Consider the following 14070-nt stretch of genomic DNA (forward strand, 5'->3'; position numbering starts at 1 on the left):
TTCACCCTGTTAATATTCTCGGAAAAGCGGTCACAGGTTTCTTTCTGAAATGTGTTCCAGTCTGCGGTGATTACTCATGGTGTTTTGTCTTTTTGCAGAATGAACTCTTTGAAAAAGCAAAAAATGAAATTTTGGATGAAGTCATTAGTTTGAGTCAAGTGACGCCCCAACTCTGGTAAGTAAGTCGTAGATAAAGTTATATTGTCGTTCATCTATAGTGAAATGTCAATGGATATTTTCCTCAAACAAAAATTGATCTCAGAAATTCAATTGGAAATGTGAAACATGTTACATAATATGACTCACAACTAATGAAACACCAGGATACAATTTCCAGGAAAATTCATATAATTCTATAATAATATTAGACCAGCAAATATTTTTAATACATAACTGTTATGTCATGGCCACACAATGAGAAGCCTGCTGACTTGCACTTATCTAGCAGACAGTCCCAGACACCGTCTGCAAGGAGAATCAGCCACAAAAGGTCATTGTTGATTAAGCTCAGCTACATCCTGGTATGTTATAGAATGTTGAGTGGAAGGAAAAAGTGAGGTTGAAAAAAGGTGCACCAGTAACAGGGATAACTGCAGTTTTAGAGAATGGTGAAACAAATCCTATTTTAGAGTTTGGACATGGAGTGGACAACAGCTGGAGTCAGCATGGGTTAAAACAGCCATCCCTTGTTAAACCACTCATGATCCGTGTACAAGGTCTGAACCATCTGACCTGGCCTAAAAAGACTGGGCTATTGCTCAGTGGTCCAGAGTTTTCTTTTCAGGCTAAAGTACATTTTCTGGGGGAAATCAAGGTCTCAGAGTCAGGACAAACGGGGAAGAGACACAGAATCCAAGCTCCATAAGATCCAGTGTGAACTTTAACTTCTTAAGGTCTCCACATTCAGAGATGATTTTGCATCCATGTTATCTGCTGGTGTTGGTCCACTATGCTTTATCAAGTCCAATGTCAGTGCAGCCATCTACCAGGAAATCTTCATGCTTCTGCTGACAAACGTTTTAGAGGATTTCATATTCTAGTATTATTTGCACTCTCCCTCCCTGCTGAAGGTACCAATAGCTAGTTCAGTGATCATTGTATCAGTCTGCCTAATTGGCCAGAAACCTCTGCTCACCGTAATCCCACAGAGAATCAGTGGAGTACTGTCAAGACAAATATGACAGACACCAGAGCCAGCAGTCTATTGCAGAGGCTGGGGCAGAGCCTATAGTCTATACAGCACCTGGTGACACTTTTCAGTCCGTTGACTGCATTACATTTTTTGTATTTCTATATTAAAATAATTTCTTCTATTCTCATGTAACTTCTTGTTATTGTGAAGACTTGTACTTTGAGAATTTCACTTTGTTAGCTGAATGATTAAACTGTCTTTTCTTTATAATATATTTTAGATTTATTTATATCCTGGTTATCATCCCTAGCATTTATTGCTCCCTTCATAGACTCTCATTTATTTAAAATTCTTCCTAATAGCAAAGTTGAAAGCTATTTATCCCACATAAGCAGATCTCATGTTTTTTAAAAATTTCTTTTAAAATACACCACTGGTCATTTATCTTTGTTTATACATTCTGTATGACTATACAGCTTATCTCATCTAGTATGAGGAAAAAGCTTGCTTTAATGAGATGTATGCATTGTGCTATGGCCATCCCCTGTGTGCGTGCCTCCAGTTTACTTTGATCAATAATCTGATGAATGGCCCGTGGACAGGAGCAGGGGTGGCCCTGTTAGCCAGCCAGCACAATTGAAGATAGCATTTATTGACAGAGAGCAGAGCCAGCTGGAACAAAGGGGACACGGCATGAAATATGAGGAAATGTTTATGATTAATGAGAAAAGGAGCAAAACTGCTGTGGTTCCAGGGAGACTCGGTTTTGTTCCTGAGTCGCTATGCCATAAAGGAAAGTTGCGATACTTTATGCTGCTAACAGAGTCATCGTAGTTCTGGCTACAAAAATAAAAGCACCCAGTGGGTCACTTTACTGAGCTGTACAGGAAACAGAGGTTTTTGATTGGCACATTTATGTTGGATCAATGCTTCTAAATGCAACCAAAAAAGACAGTTCAGGTCTTGAAAATGTTAACATAGTTTAAACAGAAAACTGAGACTGGAACAGCCATAAGGACTATGCTACAAATCAACAAACAGCTGTTATTCAGCTCATTACTAATGCATTCCATGTTTTTGCTCCACACAGGGAGTCTATTCTGCAGAAAAAGCTTTGGGAACGTGTTTCCACTCATGTCATCGAGAATATCTATCTGCCTGCTGCCCAAACGATGGACTCTGGGACCTTTAACACAACTGTAGACATCAAGCTGAAGCAGTGGACTGACAAGCAGCTTCCACATAAGGCACTGGAGGTAAAATATTCAAATAAAACCCACATAAGTGCAAACAGTCTTCTTTGATTCTTGGTAGCTGCTCATCTGATATTTGTAATCAGGGTTCCGAGCCTGATTTAATAATTAAGTTTGGAAAAATGTAAGTTTTTTTTTTTTTTTTTTTTGATGATGTCGATTTTCTTTGTGGTCTGACTAGGAAAATCTGATTTGAACCTTTTTTTCTAGTTTTTAAGACACAGATGAGAAGCAGAGGGAAAAAGAAGATGAGCATATATTACAAATGATATAATCATGGCAATACTTACCAATATTATCCCATCATAAGATGTTGGTTGATGGCATGTACTTTTGATTTTGATTGGTCAATTGCTAATCAGAGGAAAAATTGACTATCTCCAATTGGTAGCCGATTGATCGGTTAATTTCTTCTGTCTTAATTCCAAATCTTCCCTCCTGTTTCTTTAATTACTATTGCTTAGTTAATGCTGATCACTTTTGGCACTTTGTAGGAAGCATTAAATGCATCGGTTGCCTCATTTTAATGTCAAGACAGACCCGGCCTTTTCTTCCATCTGCTTTGCCAAATCTCCCCCCTTCAGGTTGCCTGGGAGACTTTGCAGGAGGAGTTTGCTCGCTTTATGGCTGAATACAAAGGCAAAGACCAAGACGACATCTTTGACAAGCTGAAGGAGGCAGTGAAGGACGAGAGCATCAAGAGGCACAAGTGGAATGAGAGAGCCATGGACAGTCTGGTAAACACAGAAAGTCAACTCATCCAGAGTGCAGCAATGCAGAAACTCCCACAACTCTTTTCTGATGATCTGCTTCTGTTAAAGAAAGATGGTCTTTATAGCTTCGATCTATTCTGACTAAGGCCACATGTAGCACTAACTGTATATTTAAGCTGTAATACTTTTCGTCCCATTTTGTAATGTATTTATATTTCTTGCTGCTGTGTGTCAGAGGGTGATCCAGCACAACGCCTTAGAAGACCGATCCATCACCGACAAACCTCAGTGGGATGCCGCCATCCAGTTCATGGAGGAAACACTGCAGTCACGCCTCAAAGACAGTATGTTAGCCGCAGCGTCCTTCTGTCAGAATCACTGTTTTAGAGATCTGTATAGATTGTGGAAGATTACCCATAATTCAGTGTAGAACCATCAGTGCTTCCTGAACTTCATACTGCAAGAGACTGAGACTACAGAACAAGTTATAATGTCCACATACTTTAAAGTCACAAATCTGTGCTAAACCTGTACAATTTATTCATGTTTTAAATGTGATTATTTCCCCCCCGCTGATTATTGTTGTTACATAGGATTAGTTTATTTTCTGTATTGTATCAGAATATATCTGATATAATTTAACTAATTCTAGCTGTCTCCTCCTGCAACACTGGAAATCTATAGAGTTCACTCCTCCAGATTATTGAACAGCGGTATCTATGCTGCAGCACATCTCCTTCATAAATCTGATTAACTTTCTATGCACGCATCGAAACATACAAATTCACTAATATTTGGAGATGCTTAATATTTGTCAATAATGTTATTTCTGAAAATCAATTTTCGGATTGATTTTCATCAAAATGAATTCTGGCATTCAGCACACTCCAGTACAAACTAAGGTCCTGCAGAGCTTTTGTAACGTGCATTAATTTGTTTCCTTGTACCTTGATATTTTATCTGCTATTCCTCTTTAAGATGAATCTGTGATCAAAGACATGGTGGGGCCTGACTGGAAAGAGAGGTGGCTATCGTGGGTGAACCGGACGCCAGAACAGGTAAGAACCATGTGTTGTTACAAACAGATGTGATGCTGGAAAGATGAAAAGTGGCAATAGACCTTATTATGTCCAGATCCAGAGTTTCACAATTCCTTTCTCTGTTTCTAAACGAGCTTCACGATCATGATGAAATGATCTCTGGTCTTGCAGCACATTCGTAATGAAACAAAAAAAGAGCTGGATCGCTTGCTGAAGCTGCATGATGACCACACTGCTTACCTGGCCAGTGATGAGGTCACCACAGTGAGGAAGAACCTGGAGGGACGGGGCGTAGAAGTGGACCCAGTGCTGGTAGGATCAAATCAAATGATCTAACCAGGTTTAGGTGTAAATAGCATATTTCTATAACTACTGGAATACTTCCTACCTGTGCAGATCAAAGACACGTGGCATCAGCTTTATCGCAGACACTTCTTGCAGAAAGCACTGACTCACTGCAACCTCTGCAAGAGAGGCTTCTACTACTACCAGAGACACTTTGTTGACTCTGAGGTCAGTAGGGACAGTGAATGATAATGCACCTGCCTTTGTTTTGATACATGCTCACACCTTTAATACATCCCTGTGTTTTTACGCGTTTTCATCTTAGCTGGAGTGCAACGATGTGGTGTTGTTTTGGAGGATCCAGAGGATGTTGGTCATCACCGCTAACACACTCCGGCAGCAGCTTACCAATACCGAGGGTGAGGATAGTTTATGACCGAGAGTAGCTCTAAAATGTCACTCATCAGAAACGGTTTAAAGTGGAAAAAACCTGATGTGCAGCAATTTGTCTATTTGTGTTGGATAGTTTCTAGAAACATGGTGTCTTGTTTTTTTACTATTTGGAAGTTGTTGTTTATTTCCATCGAAGTGGTTTATATTTATCAGAACAAATTTACTTTGTACATACTTTATAAAAAGAAAAAGTATGCAGCCAGATCCGGCTTGCAGCTTGAAACTCCTTCATTTAGTAATGATATTGATTTTGGACTCAATATGCTCAAATAAACACCTCCCATCTCCTTTTTTTTAAATTAATAAAATGTCTTTTAAAAGGAACACCTCTAAAAAGTCTAAATTAGCATCGTTTTTATGTGAGGCTTGTTGGTTGTTTGCAGTGCGGCGGTTAGAGAAAAATGTCAAAGAGGTCTTGGATGACTTTGGAGAAGACTCGGAGAAAAAGGCTCAACTCATCACTGGCCGCAGAGTCCAGCTGGCTGAGGATCTCAGTAAGATAAAAACCACACAGCAAACACTTTGGTTAAAATGGAATATTCCTGCTATAACTCAGAGATTTTTATTAGCAGCTACTTACTTGGCAACTTTATAATTTTGTTTGCTTTTTTACATTTAAGTCGACCTCTTCTGCAGCATTTCAAGCACGGATACAGCTTTTTAGATGCATCCTTGTTCCAACACACCTAACTCAAATAAAAGACTGAGTATCAAACCTCTGCAGATCTTTAACATGCTGAGGATGTAAAAGTAGCAAGATTGAGTTTTGAGGACTGGTTTTTGAGACCCCTATATAAAAAGAAAAGGAAGTTCTTTCAGTGGTCAGAAGGGGGCAGTAGTGTTTCAGATAACAACTCCTGGCTTAACGTAGCTACAGCTCACAGTGCAGTCAGGTTCAAATAGACAGTTGCTTTTTAAAGAGGGTTTGCTCCAATGTCCTTTCAGGTTCTTGGTTGATCTTATTACTCATATCTTAACAGTATCACCAATGGTACTCACTGCATTATATGTGGTTAACTGTTTTCAGAAAACTTGGCTTAAATGTTGACATTTCAACAATTGTGCGTTGAATGAGATTCTCATTGTGTTTCAACTCAAAGTAAATATCAATTGTTTCATGTTGATTACATCAAAATGGTTACATAAAAATAGAAATGTTAAAATTATTACTGCTTATACAGGAGAAATTAGGAGTGATGGGTTAAGAAAGCTATTATGTTTTTGACAATGTAACTCCTAAAACAGTCATGGCTTTATTCATTTAGTTTTAAAGATCTATCAAATGGCACAAATGCTGTATTTACACACATTTCATGTCTTTCTTTGGCTGCCATGTTTTCACATGGAACAGTTGTAGTTCCACAGTAACATGTTTAGCCTGTTTATAACTCAACTCTTTTGTTTATAAATCAGCTCATAACATGTTTCAGAAAATATGGCACAACCAAAATAACACAAGTTGTTCTCCAGCTTCATAAAGTTGTGTGTAAATAATATAGACACACAATAGTATTTATATTGTCATTGTTTTTCCTCTGGAGGGAGTTGAGTAAAAAGAGAGAACAAGCACACACAGTCCTGTGTCCGTACCACACTGCGTGTAAAACCCCCTAAACCTGCCTGGCCTTGTAAACCCTAATAAAGAAGCCGATCCCAAACTTTTCCAAACAGGCGTGGCTTTCGCACTTCCCTCCACCAAAGCCTCCCGTGTCTGATAGATGTGGGAATTTGGTTTGATTCTGTCATGGAGCCTTGTGAGATGGAAACACACCTTAACACAAACTCTGTACTTGCTTACAGTAAGAGCCTCACAACAGCTCTGACATGTAACAACCAAAATTAAGGATTTGAAAGTCGTTAATAAATTAAGAGCTACCAATTCCTTTTACAAGTGGCCTAATTACTAAAGTGTGTCATTTATTTTCTATGTAAATCCAGCAGGTTTAATTTGAGAGCAAGATTTGAGAGAAAATTGAAGCAGTAACACAACTGAAACCTACCAAATCATGACCATTCACCTAAAGCATCTGCTGAGGAACAGCAGAGCTGGAAGACAGCTAGATTGTGTTTTAAGAAAAGCAGTGGGATGCTTTTCTTCTGATGGAACAGGGAAACATGTCAGAATTGATAGATGAAGCTATCTACAGGTCTGTCTTGGTATAAACCTGTTTGGTGCTTCGAAAGACTTCAGACTGGATAGAGATCTTCCAGCAGGAAGATCTGAAACATTCATCAGATCTACAACAGAGTCGTCAAGCGCGACTCTCCATCCGATCTGACTGACCTTTAGCTGTTTTGGGAAGAACAATCGTAGATGTTAAAGCTGGTAGAGATGAACCCCAAAAGACATGATCACACAAATGCACGCCATGACAAAATCTGGTATGACTACTTCATGGGCAGCATATAAATTTTATTTTTTTGACAACTGCTTTTTTAATTATTCTTTAGGATTTAAAATGAAAAAGAAGATAAAATATAGGAGATGTTAATTTTACCAAAATACATCAGGTTTAAATTTGCATCACATGGCTTGTCTTATCTCTAATGTCAGTGTTTTATTGTCAGCTTTTAGCAGACATTGGATCTGCTACCAGATTAACCACCGCGGTGGTTTTTTGGTGTTTATTCAGATCTGGGGTTAAGAGCCCTTGACGGGACTTACACCCACACCTTCTGAGGTGAGCTCAGCTCTTTGGGAAAGGAGACTTTCTCTGTCTGGGAAGCAACTGTTTTCCCGACATTCTGAAATCATCTCTCCTCAGAAATGTTGCTTATCTCTCTGTTTAAAGACGGCAGGTCACTTCGCCTAGAGCTCAAACTATGGCTTGACCCCCACAGGTCAGCGGGTTAACACAAACGGTTACTTAATCCAGGTGTCCCTTTTTTTTTTTTTTTTTTTCACGCTGCCTCCCCACATTCTCCTTCATTATTTCCGCAACTCTTAGATTCTGTTTTGTTTCTTGACAGAATTAGACGGAAATAATAGGATATCAGGGAGGATACCTTCACCTGACTTCTCTTTCTGTTAGAAAAAAGGAGGGAGCAAAGAAGGAGAAAGATGGAGAGATATGAGACAGAGGGGAAAGGATAAACACACTTAACAAAGGCAGAAATATTCTCCCGAGGGCAGGCTCCTGTTAAGCTCTGTTTGCCTGCTCACAGACAGCCTCAACACCGCTCAGGTTACAAATAGAGGTCAGGTGCGTGCGTCACTGAGGGAGTGTGAAGGCGCCTTTTAATGAATGAAGAACAGTGTACGCTGCAGAGAGGAGTGTGTGTGCGTGTGTGTGACGGTCAGCGTGTGCCAGACGGACTGCGTGGCACAGCGCCGCCTCTGGAGCAAAGCCCAGGTGTGATGTACAAACCCAGAGCAGGAATCACTGCTGCTGCTTCCTTTGCCCAAATTTGGAAACTGTCCTTTGTGTGTTTGTGTGGTTTCAGTGATTTTTACTGTTCCTGATGTAACAGAGCGCAAAGTATTACTGATAGAAAACATGACCTGTAGGCATTGTCATTTTAACTATTTTATGTGTTCATTTTGACCTTTTGCCTCCATTCACCTTACTTATGAACTTCCTAATATGTTACTTACCAATCACCTAAATTTGACAGTATGTGAGCAAGAACAACCCATTTTCTTCTCAATTTCTTCATTTTTATTGTTTTCTCTGCTTTATCTTAAATATTGAGCTCGTGATCCTTTCAGAGACACAATCACTGGAATAAATAGAGCAGATAAATTAAGACAAACATGATTTAATAATATTAACAGAAAAAATCTGAAGAGATATACTGCATAACCTGGTGGAATAGCTTTCAATAATATATCTGAGCTATCTGTGACATTTATTACTGGATGAAAGCTGATCAACCAGATATTGTTTCATCGTCTTGTGATCCTTTAAGTTCAGGGTTTCTATGCAGTCTGGAAAATCTTGTTTTTAATTTTTCCAGCTCTGGAAATGTATCAGAGAAGAACATGGGAAAGCATTTGTATTTTCAGATGAAATACGAATGCTCTCTTCGTAAATTTTTCGGGCATATTAACAATATGCTCTTAATGCTGCTTTACCTCCTGGGAAACTGGGTATAAATATCTAATTTAATTAACAATAAGGCTGATTCAAGTAGGACAGAATGACTCATCTATTTTTTTACAGTATTTTCACATTTTAATATATTTGCATATGAATCACTGTAAAGTACAATCACTTTATCAGTTTAAATTAAGGATTTTATGCTTCTTGCATTTTCTCACCTCAAAAATTTGTGCCACAGTTGGGTTTTGGGCACAACTCAGAAGAGTTGATTCAGAAGGAACACCTGGCCACTGCACAACCTCTTACCATAATCCCCACAGCCTTCACAGGAGGCTTGTTGGAGCTGATGAATGCAGCAATTTGTGGAGAATCGTGGATTTGAGCTTACGTGAAGCGGGGTTATCTGAGGGTTAGGGAACAAGAGGTGTCAACAGAGGTTCCTTTAAAAAAAAAAAAAAAAATGGAAATAATGTGTGAAGTGCTTGGCTTGCCTGTGCATGCAGTAACTTTCTCCGTTTGCTGGTGTGGAAGCAGGACACAATAAAGCTGTAGTTGTCTGGGCTTGCTCAGCGGAATGCCCTCTCAGCCTCACGCTCACTTTGTCTCCTTTCATCTCCTCCTCCTGCGCCGCCTCCTTTGAGCAGCTTCCTTCACAGTGATTAGCGAGGGCTCAAGGAGAAGTGCTCCTCTGTTCTGCCCCAGCTTTAGGGGTGACGTATGATCTTAAGGTGCTGTGGTTAACATCTCCCTGAGAGTGGGATAGATGGAAGCAGAGAGTGTTAACGTTTACTTTGACCTTTTGCCACGTGGACCAAAACCGCCAAGTTGAAACTCTGCGGGTGCCACAAAAGTGTTCACAGCTAAAAATATTCTTTGCAGTTTTTGCAGGCGAGCACTCCAGGCTCATTTATTGAGCCTTTATTAGTTTCTGCTCTTAAACTGTTGCTTTTCCACGTTACCGTGTTCTACTCAACCTGCATCAGTCTGAGGTATAACGGAACTAATACACAGTTTTTGTTTTTTTCTAACAGAAGAGGAAAATTGTAAGCATTTACCACATTTATATTGCCTTCCACTTTTTAACATGCTTCTATGGCAAATGTACTGAATTTACAGAGCACTTTTCTAGTCATACTGACCACTCAAAGCACTTTGCACCCATCCACACTCACTACTGCGCACACATTTATACACGGATACACAGATCAAGAGGCAACTTGGGATTAAGTGTCTTGCCCAGGGTCACTTCAACATGTGTCAATGGAAAGCTGAAATCAAACCCACAACCTTCCAATTGCGAGGTGACTAACTACTGGGTAGAGTAGTTCTCAAATAAAAGCAAGAAAGAGCTTTTAGTTATATTTGCGTTTGTTAACCTCATTCTCCTCATGTTACTGTTGTGATAGAAAAAAAAATCTTGAACGTTTTACCAAATTAAGATTTTCTTCTATTTATCACTCTCTGCCCTGCCATCATCTCTCTCTTCTCCTTGTTTCTTTTTTTTTTCTCTCTTCTCATTTCGGTCCCTCCATCCTGACTCTGGTGTCATGATCTAGGAACATCCGTCTCTCTCTTCCGCAGCAATACAGTGTATTATAATACCACATGCACATTAAAAGTTACTCATTTCAGAAAAAAAGAGACTTGGGTGGACTTGGGGTAGCTTGTATTTTGTATGACAAGCCATTAAAAAGTGATGACTAAGGTGGTGAATTTGGAATAAAACCATCTAAGAAATATTGAAGCCTTCCCCAGTTCCTGCTGAGGGAAACGGGAAGGTCAAGTGTGGGAAAGACAAACGATGAGGAGCGATCAGAAGGGAAACTCATCCAGGTTTCTGTTCACATGTTTCCAGCACATGTTCCTGGTAGCATGTTGATGTTTTGCAAAAGATCTTTTTTTTTTTTTTTTTTTTTTTTCTCCACACACTTGTACAAAGGAAAGAGGAGTTCCTCTGAGTAATAAAAGTGGATTATTACCAGGATCATCTGGGACTCAAGAGGGACAACTTCAGAGCCCAGACCTTCTGTAGCGTCGACTTTGAGTCACAGGCTGACCTCTGCACCTTCAATCACCTTCCAAAAACAGAAAACCAGTCTGTCTGGGCGTTGCCTACACATGTTTGATTTAAGATAATTCCTTAAAACTGGACAGAGTTCAGCTCCATCCAGATGACCCTCCGACCATCACCATCTGCAACCCAAACTAAAGTTTTGCCATCTAACACTTTGGAGTTATAAACAATGTTTGTCAATACAGCCAGTTAAATCATCTGGTTCTTCTCAAAGAAAAAAAAAATCACCATAAATGTTGCTGTTTTCCTTTGGTCCGACCTTTGGCTGACCCCAGGTGCTGACCCATTCAGACCTATGCGTCCCTCTCCCTGGTCGGACCCGTCACTCCCAGGCATCTGTTTTCTAGATAAGACCCCTGAGTGCTGGGGCTGATTCATTGCTCTGCCACTGACATGGCATTCTGGCTGCTGCCAGACTCACTTTCCCTGCATCCACCTCTCCTGTGGCTTAGATTTTATGGCACGATGATCCAGATTCAGTAAAGAATCGAGCAACACGCTGGGGGAGAAGCTTTTCTGTTTGTTACATTAAAAGATCCGGTTTCAGTGGTGGTTTAGTTTGACCTTGGCAGTGATGGGATATAAAAAGTTTCTTTGTGAATCATGACGAGTTTGGACAAGAAATTACTCCTTGTCCTGCGAACCGCTGCCGTCTTAACAACTTCTTTGTCTTCAATTCTTCGCACATCCTGTGAGAACGATTGTCCATCTTGCAGAACTCCCTCTCCTTATTTTTCACATCTTTTTCTTTATTCTGCATTGGTCACTTGTCCAACAGGACTGCGTCGTCTAATTACTGGTCAATTAAATGCTCTTTGGCTCAGCGCTCCGGCCGGTGCAGACTTACGGGGCTCTGTAGTGCCGGTGAATGAGATATCATTTCATGTGGAGATCAGCAGAGGAAAGGCCTTAAAAGAAAGGATTTGAAAAAAGGCTTACCACTTTTTTTTTTCCTCCATCCTTTGCAACTCTCTCTCTCTCTCACACACACACATCCAAGCATCTGAAAGAAAGGGCCTCTGGGATTGAGGGTTGAGGATTATGGGAATATTCATGACCAGATAAAGGGGTGAGCGGCTGAATGACTGTTTTGGGGCTCATCTCTTAAGTAAACAGGAGCCTAAATGGAGTCTTAAACCGCTACTCCCTTTTTGCACAGTGAGAAACGGGCAGCGGTGACTCTGACCACTGATTATTATATTTTTTTTGTTTCATTTCCACAGGATGGTGAAAAGAAAGGCCTGTTATGGCCTCTTCTTTATCCTGCTTCAGTCTTTTGGTTGCAAACAGATGGTGTTAGGGGGAAAGAAATATCAGTCTTTCACAGTTTTGTTCTTCAGAATGCACTTCTCAGGAACCTCCAGGCTCCTGAGAGCTGCTGGGGGCATCAACCTGTAAGAAACTGTTAACGGTAATTTTATTTAATTAATAAATGCATTCATTCATAAATAATAAATATAACAGAAGAAGGGAATGACCAGTAATTAGACGACGCATAAACAAGACAGTATACCGTTCTGTGATTACAGTCCAGACTACATATAGTCTACGACAGATTGAGATATTTTTCGTAACAAGGATTGTTCTGCAAGACGTTGTGACACAAAGGTAAAACCTGTATACCACGACTCATCATTGTGGTCAGTTGGACTCCAAAAGTGGATCCGCAACTAAACGGAGCAAAGGACTGGTAGATTATTCCTTCAGTTAGTTAAGGCCTGTTATGGCCTCTTCTTTATCTTGCTTCAGTCTTTTGGTTGCAAACAGATGGCGTTAGGGGGAAAGAAATATCAGTCTTTAGGGTTGAAATAGGCAAAAGTGATACTTTGTTCTTTTTTCTACTTTTCTCAGCTGCATCTAATCTATCTATAGCGCAAAAAACAACAAACAGAAGTCAGAATTTTGTGGCCGTTTTCCTTGAGCTCCTGCCCAGCCACTCATTTTTCAGAGCCTAGCAAGCCAACAATTGGCTGATTGTGATGACCTCTCTGCACATTTTAAGGTGAATAATAGAAAACACTTTTTCAGTTTTTCTGAAACTTTAGGGGAATTGACGACTTTTATGTGGTAGGAAGTTGGGGAAGTCGTTGTGTGTGACATGATAGGATTGGTGATGCACCTGGACTTTCCTGAAAGATCCTCCTTTTTTAACTCTTTACAGCCTGTCCAAGCTGTGTTTCTCTCGCTTTTTAACTCAACCTCTAAGCTCACTCTATGCCCTCCATTGGAAGGATCATTAATGGCCGACCAGTTTTGAGCGTTCTATATTTGAAATCCAAGTCGAGCCACTTTATCAACATCCACATCTAAAGCTAATAACAAACTTTGAAGCCTGAGCCAGGGGATTTCCCATGTTTTCACGATGTGACAGTCGGTACCCTCCTTCCCTCACACCATCCGCTCTGCCCCCCCTCCAAACCCCTAATGCCTCGCAGCTCTTCTCCCCAGGTCAGGCAGATGTCTGTAATCCTGTTCTTATTGGTCCTGGATTGAGTCATGTTGCTCTGTGGTCGGGGCTCGTTGCCTAATCTGTTTGCTGCGTTGAGCCGGGCCCTGCGGTGGGCTGCCTGTCGCAGCGCCGTACTACAGGTTTATGTTTCATTCAGCTGCACACCTGCTGGTGTGACTTGTCGGCGTTCCCCCTCCACAAGCCCCTTTAATGCCTCCATAAGGTGTAGTAATCCCCTCCTTACACCCTACCATTTTGTCTGAGTGCGTTATAAGAGTATCAAAGGCTGGGAATTTTTTTTTTCCTGCCACCTGCCAGTCGGGAACATGTTGGAGGGTGGAAGTGGCATGACTGTGCAGCTCTCTCAGGTTTGCAGGGCAGGAGTTCACAGCCAGCGTTTCTGACTCCGTTTGGACCGGTTCTTGTGTTCGCTCCACCATGTCTCTTGTTCTTATGCCAGTTTTGTAGGAGGCGGGTGGCGGGGTGGCTTTCTCTCTCCAAATATCCATCCATCAAGAAAAAGATACCTTAGTGCGCCTATCAAAGGAGGTCTTCACAGAAGTCCCCCGAGTATGATATTCAGTTTCCCTCTAAGGAACATCGGGTTATTACCTCCACGCTGACAGTA

At 40.7% G+C, this 14070-nt stretch overlaps 1 protein-coding gene across 4 annotated transcripts in view; it reads left to right on the forward strand.

Moving 5' to 3' along the window:
• opa1 (OPA1 mitochondrial dynamin like GTPase) overlaps positions 1-14070 on the forward strand; it is a 31021-nt gene that overhangs the window by 13744 nt on the left and 3207 nt on the right. For all 4 annotated transcript variants that reach the window (XM_015011503.2, XM_015011521.2, XM_088005019.1 and 1 more), the window contains 9 exons: positions 99-175; positions 2223-2388; positions 2970-3122; positions 3334-3442; positions 4077-4156; positions 4310-4450; positions 4535-4651; positions 4749-4842; positions 5260-5370. In XM_015011503.2, the coding sequence (XP_014866989.2) occupies positions 99-175; positions 2223-2388; positions 2970-3122; positions 3334-3442; positions 4077-4156; positions 4310-4450; positions 4535-4651; positions 4749-4842; positions 5260-5370 (1048 nt within the window). The remainder of the gene's footprint in view (positions 1-98; positions 176-2222; positions 2389-2969; positions 3123-3333; positions 3443-4076; positions 4157-4309; positions 4451-4534; positions 4652-4748; positions 4843-5259; positions 5371-14070) is intronic.

This window comes from Poecilia mexicana, unplaced genomic scaffold (assembly GCF_051168715.1).
Source record: "Poecilia mexicana isolate PSO_F unplaced genomic scaffold, ASM5116871v1 scaffold_4, whole genome shotgun sequence".
Lineage (NCBI taxonomy): Eukaryota > Metazoa > Chordata > Actinopteri > Cyprinodontiformes > Poeciliidae > Poecilia > Poecilia mexicana.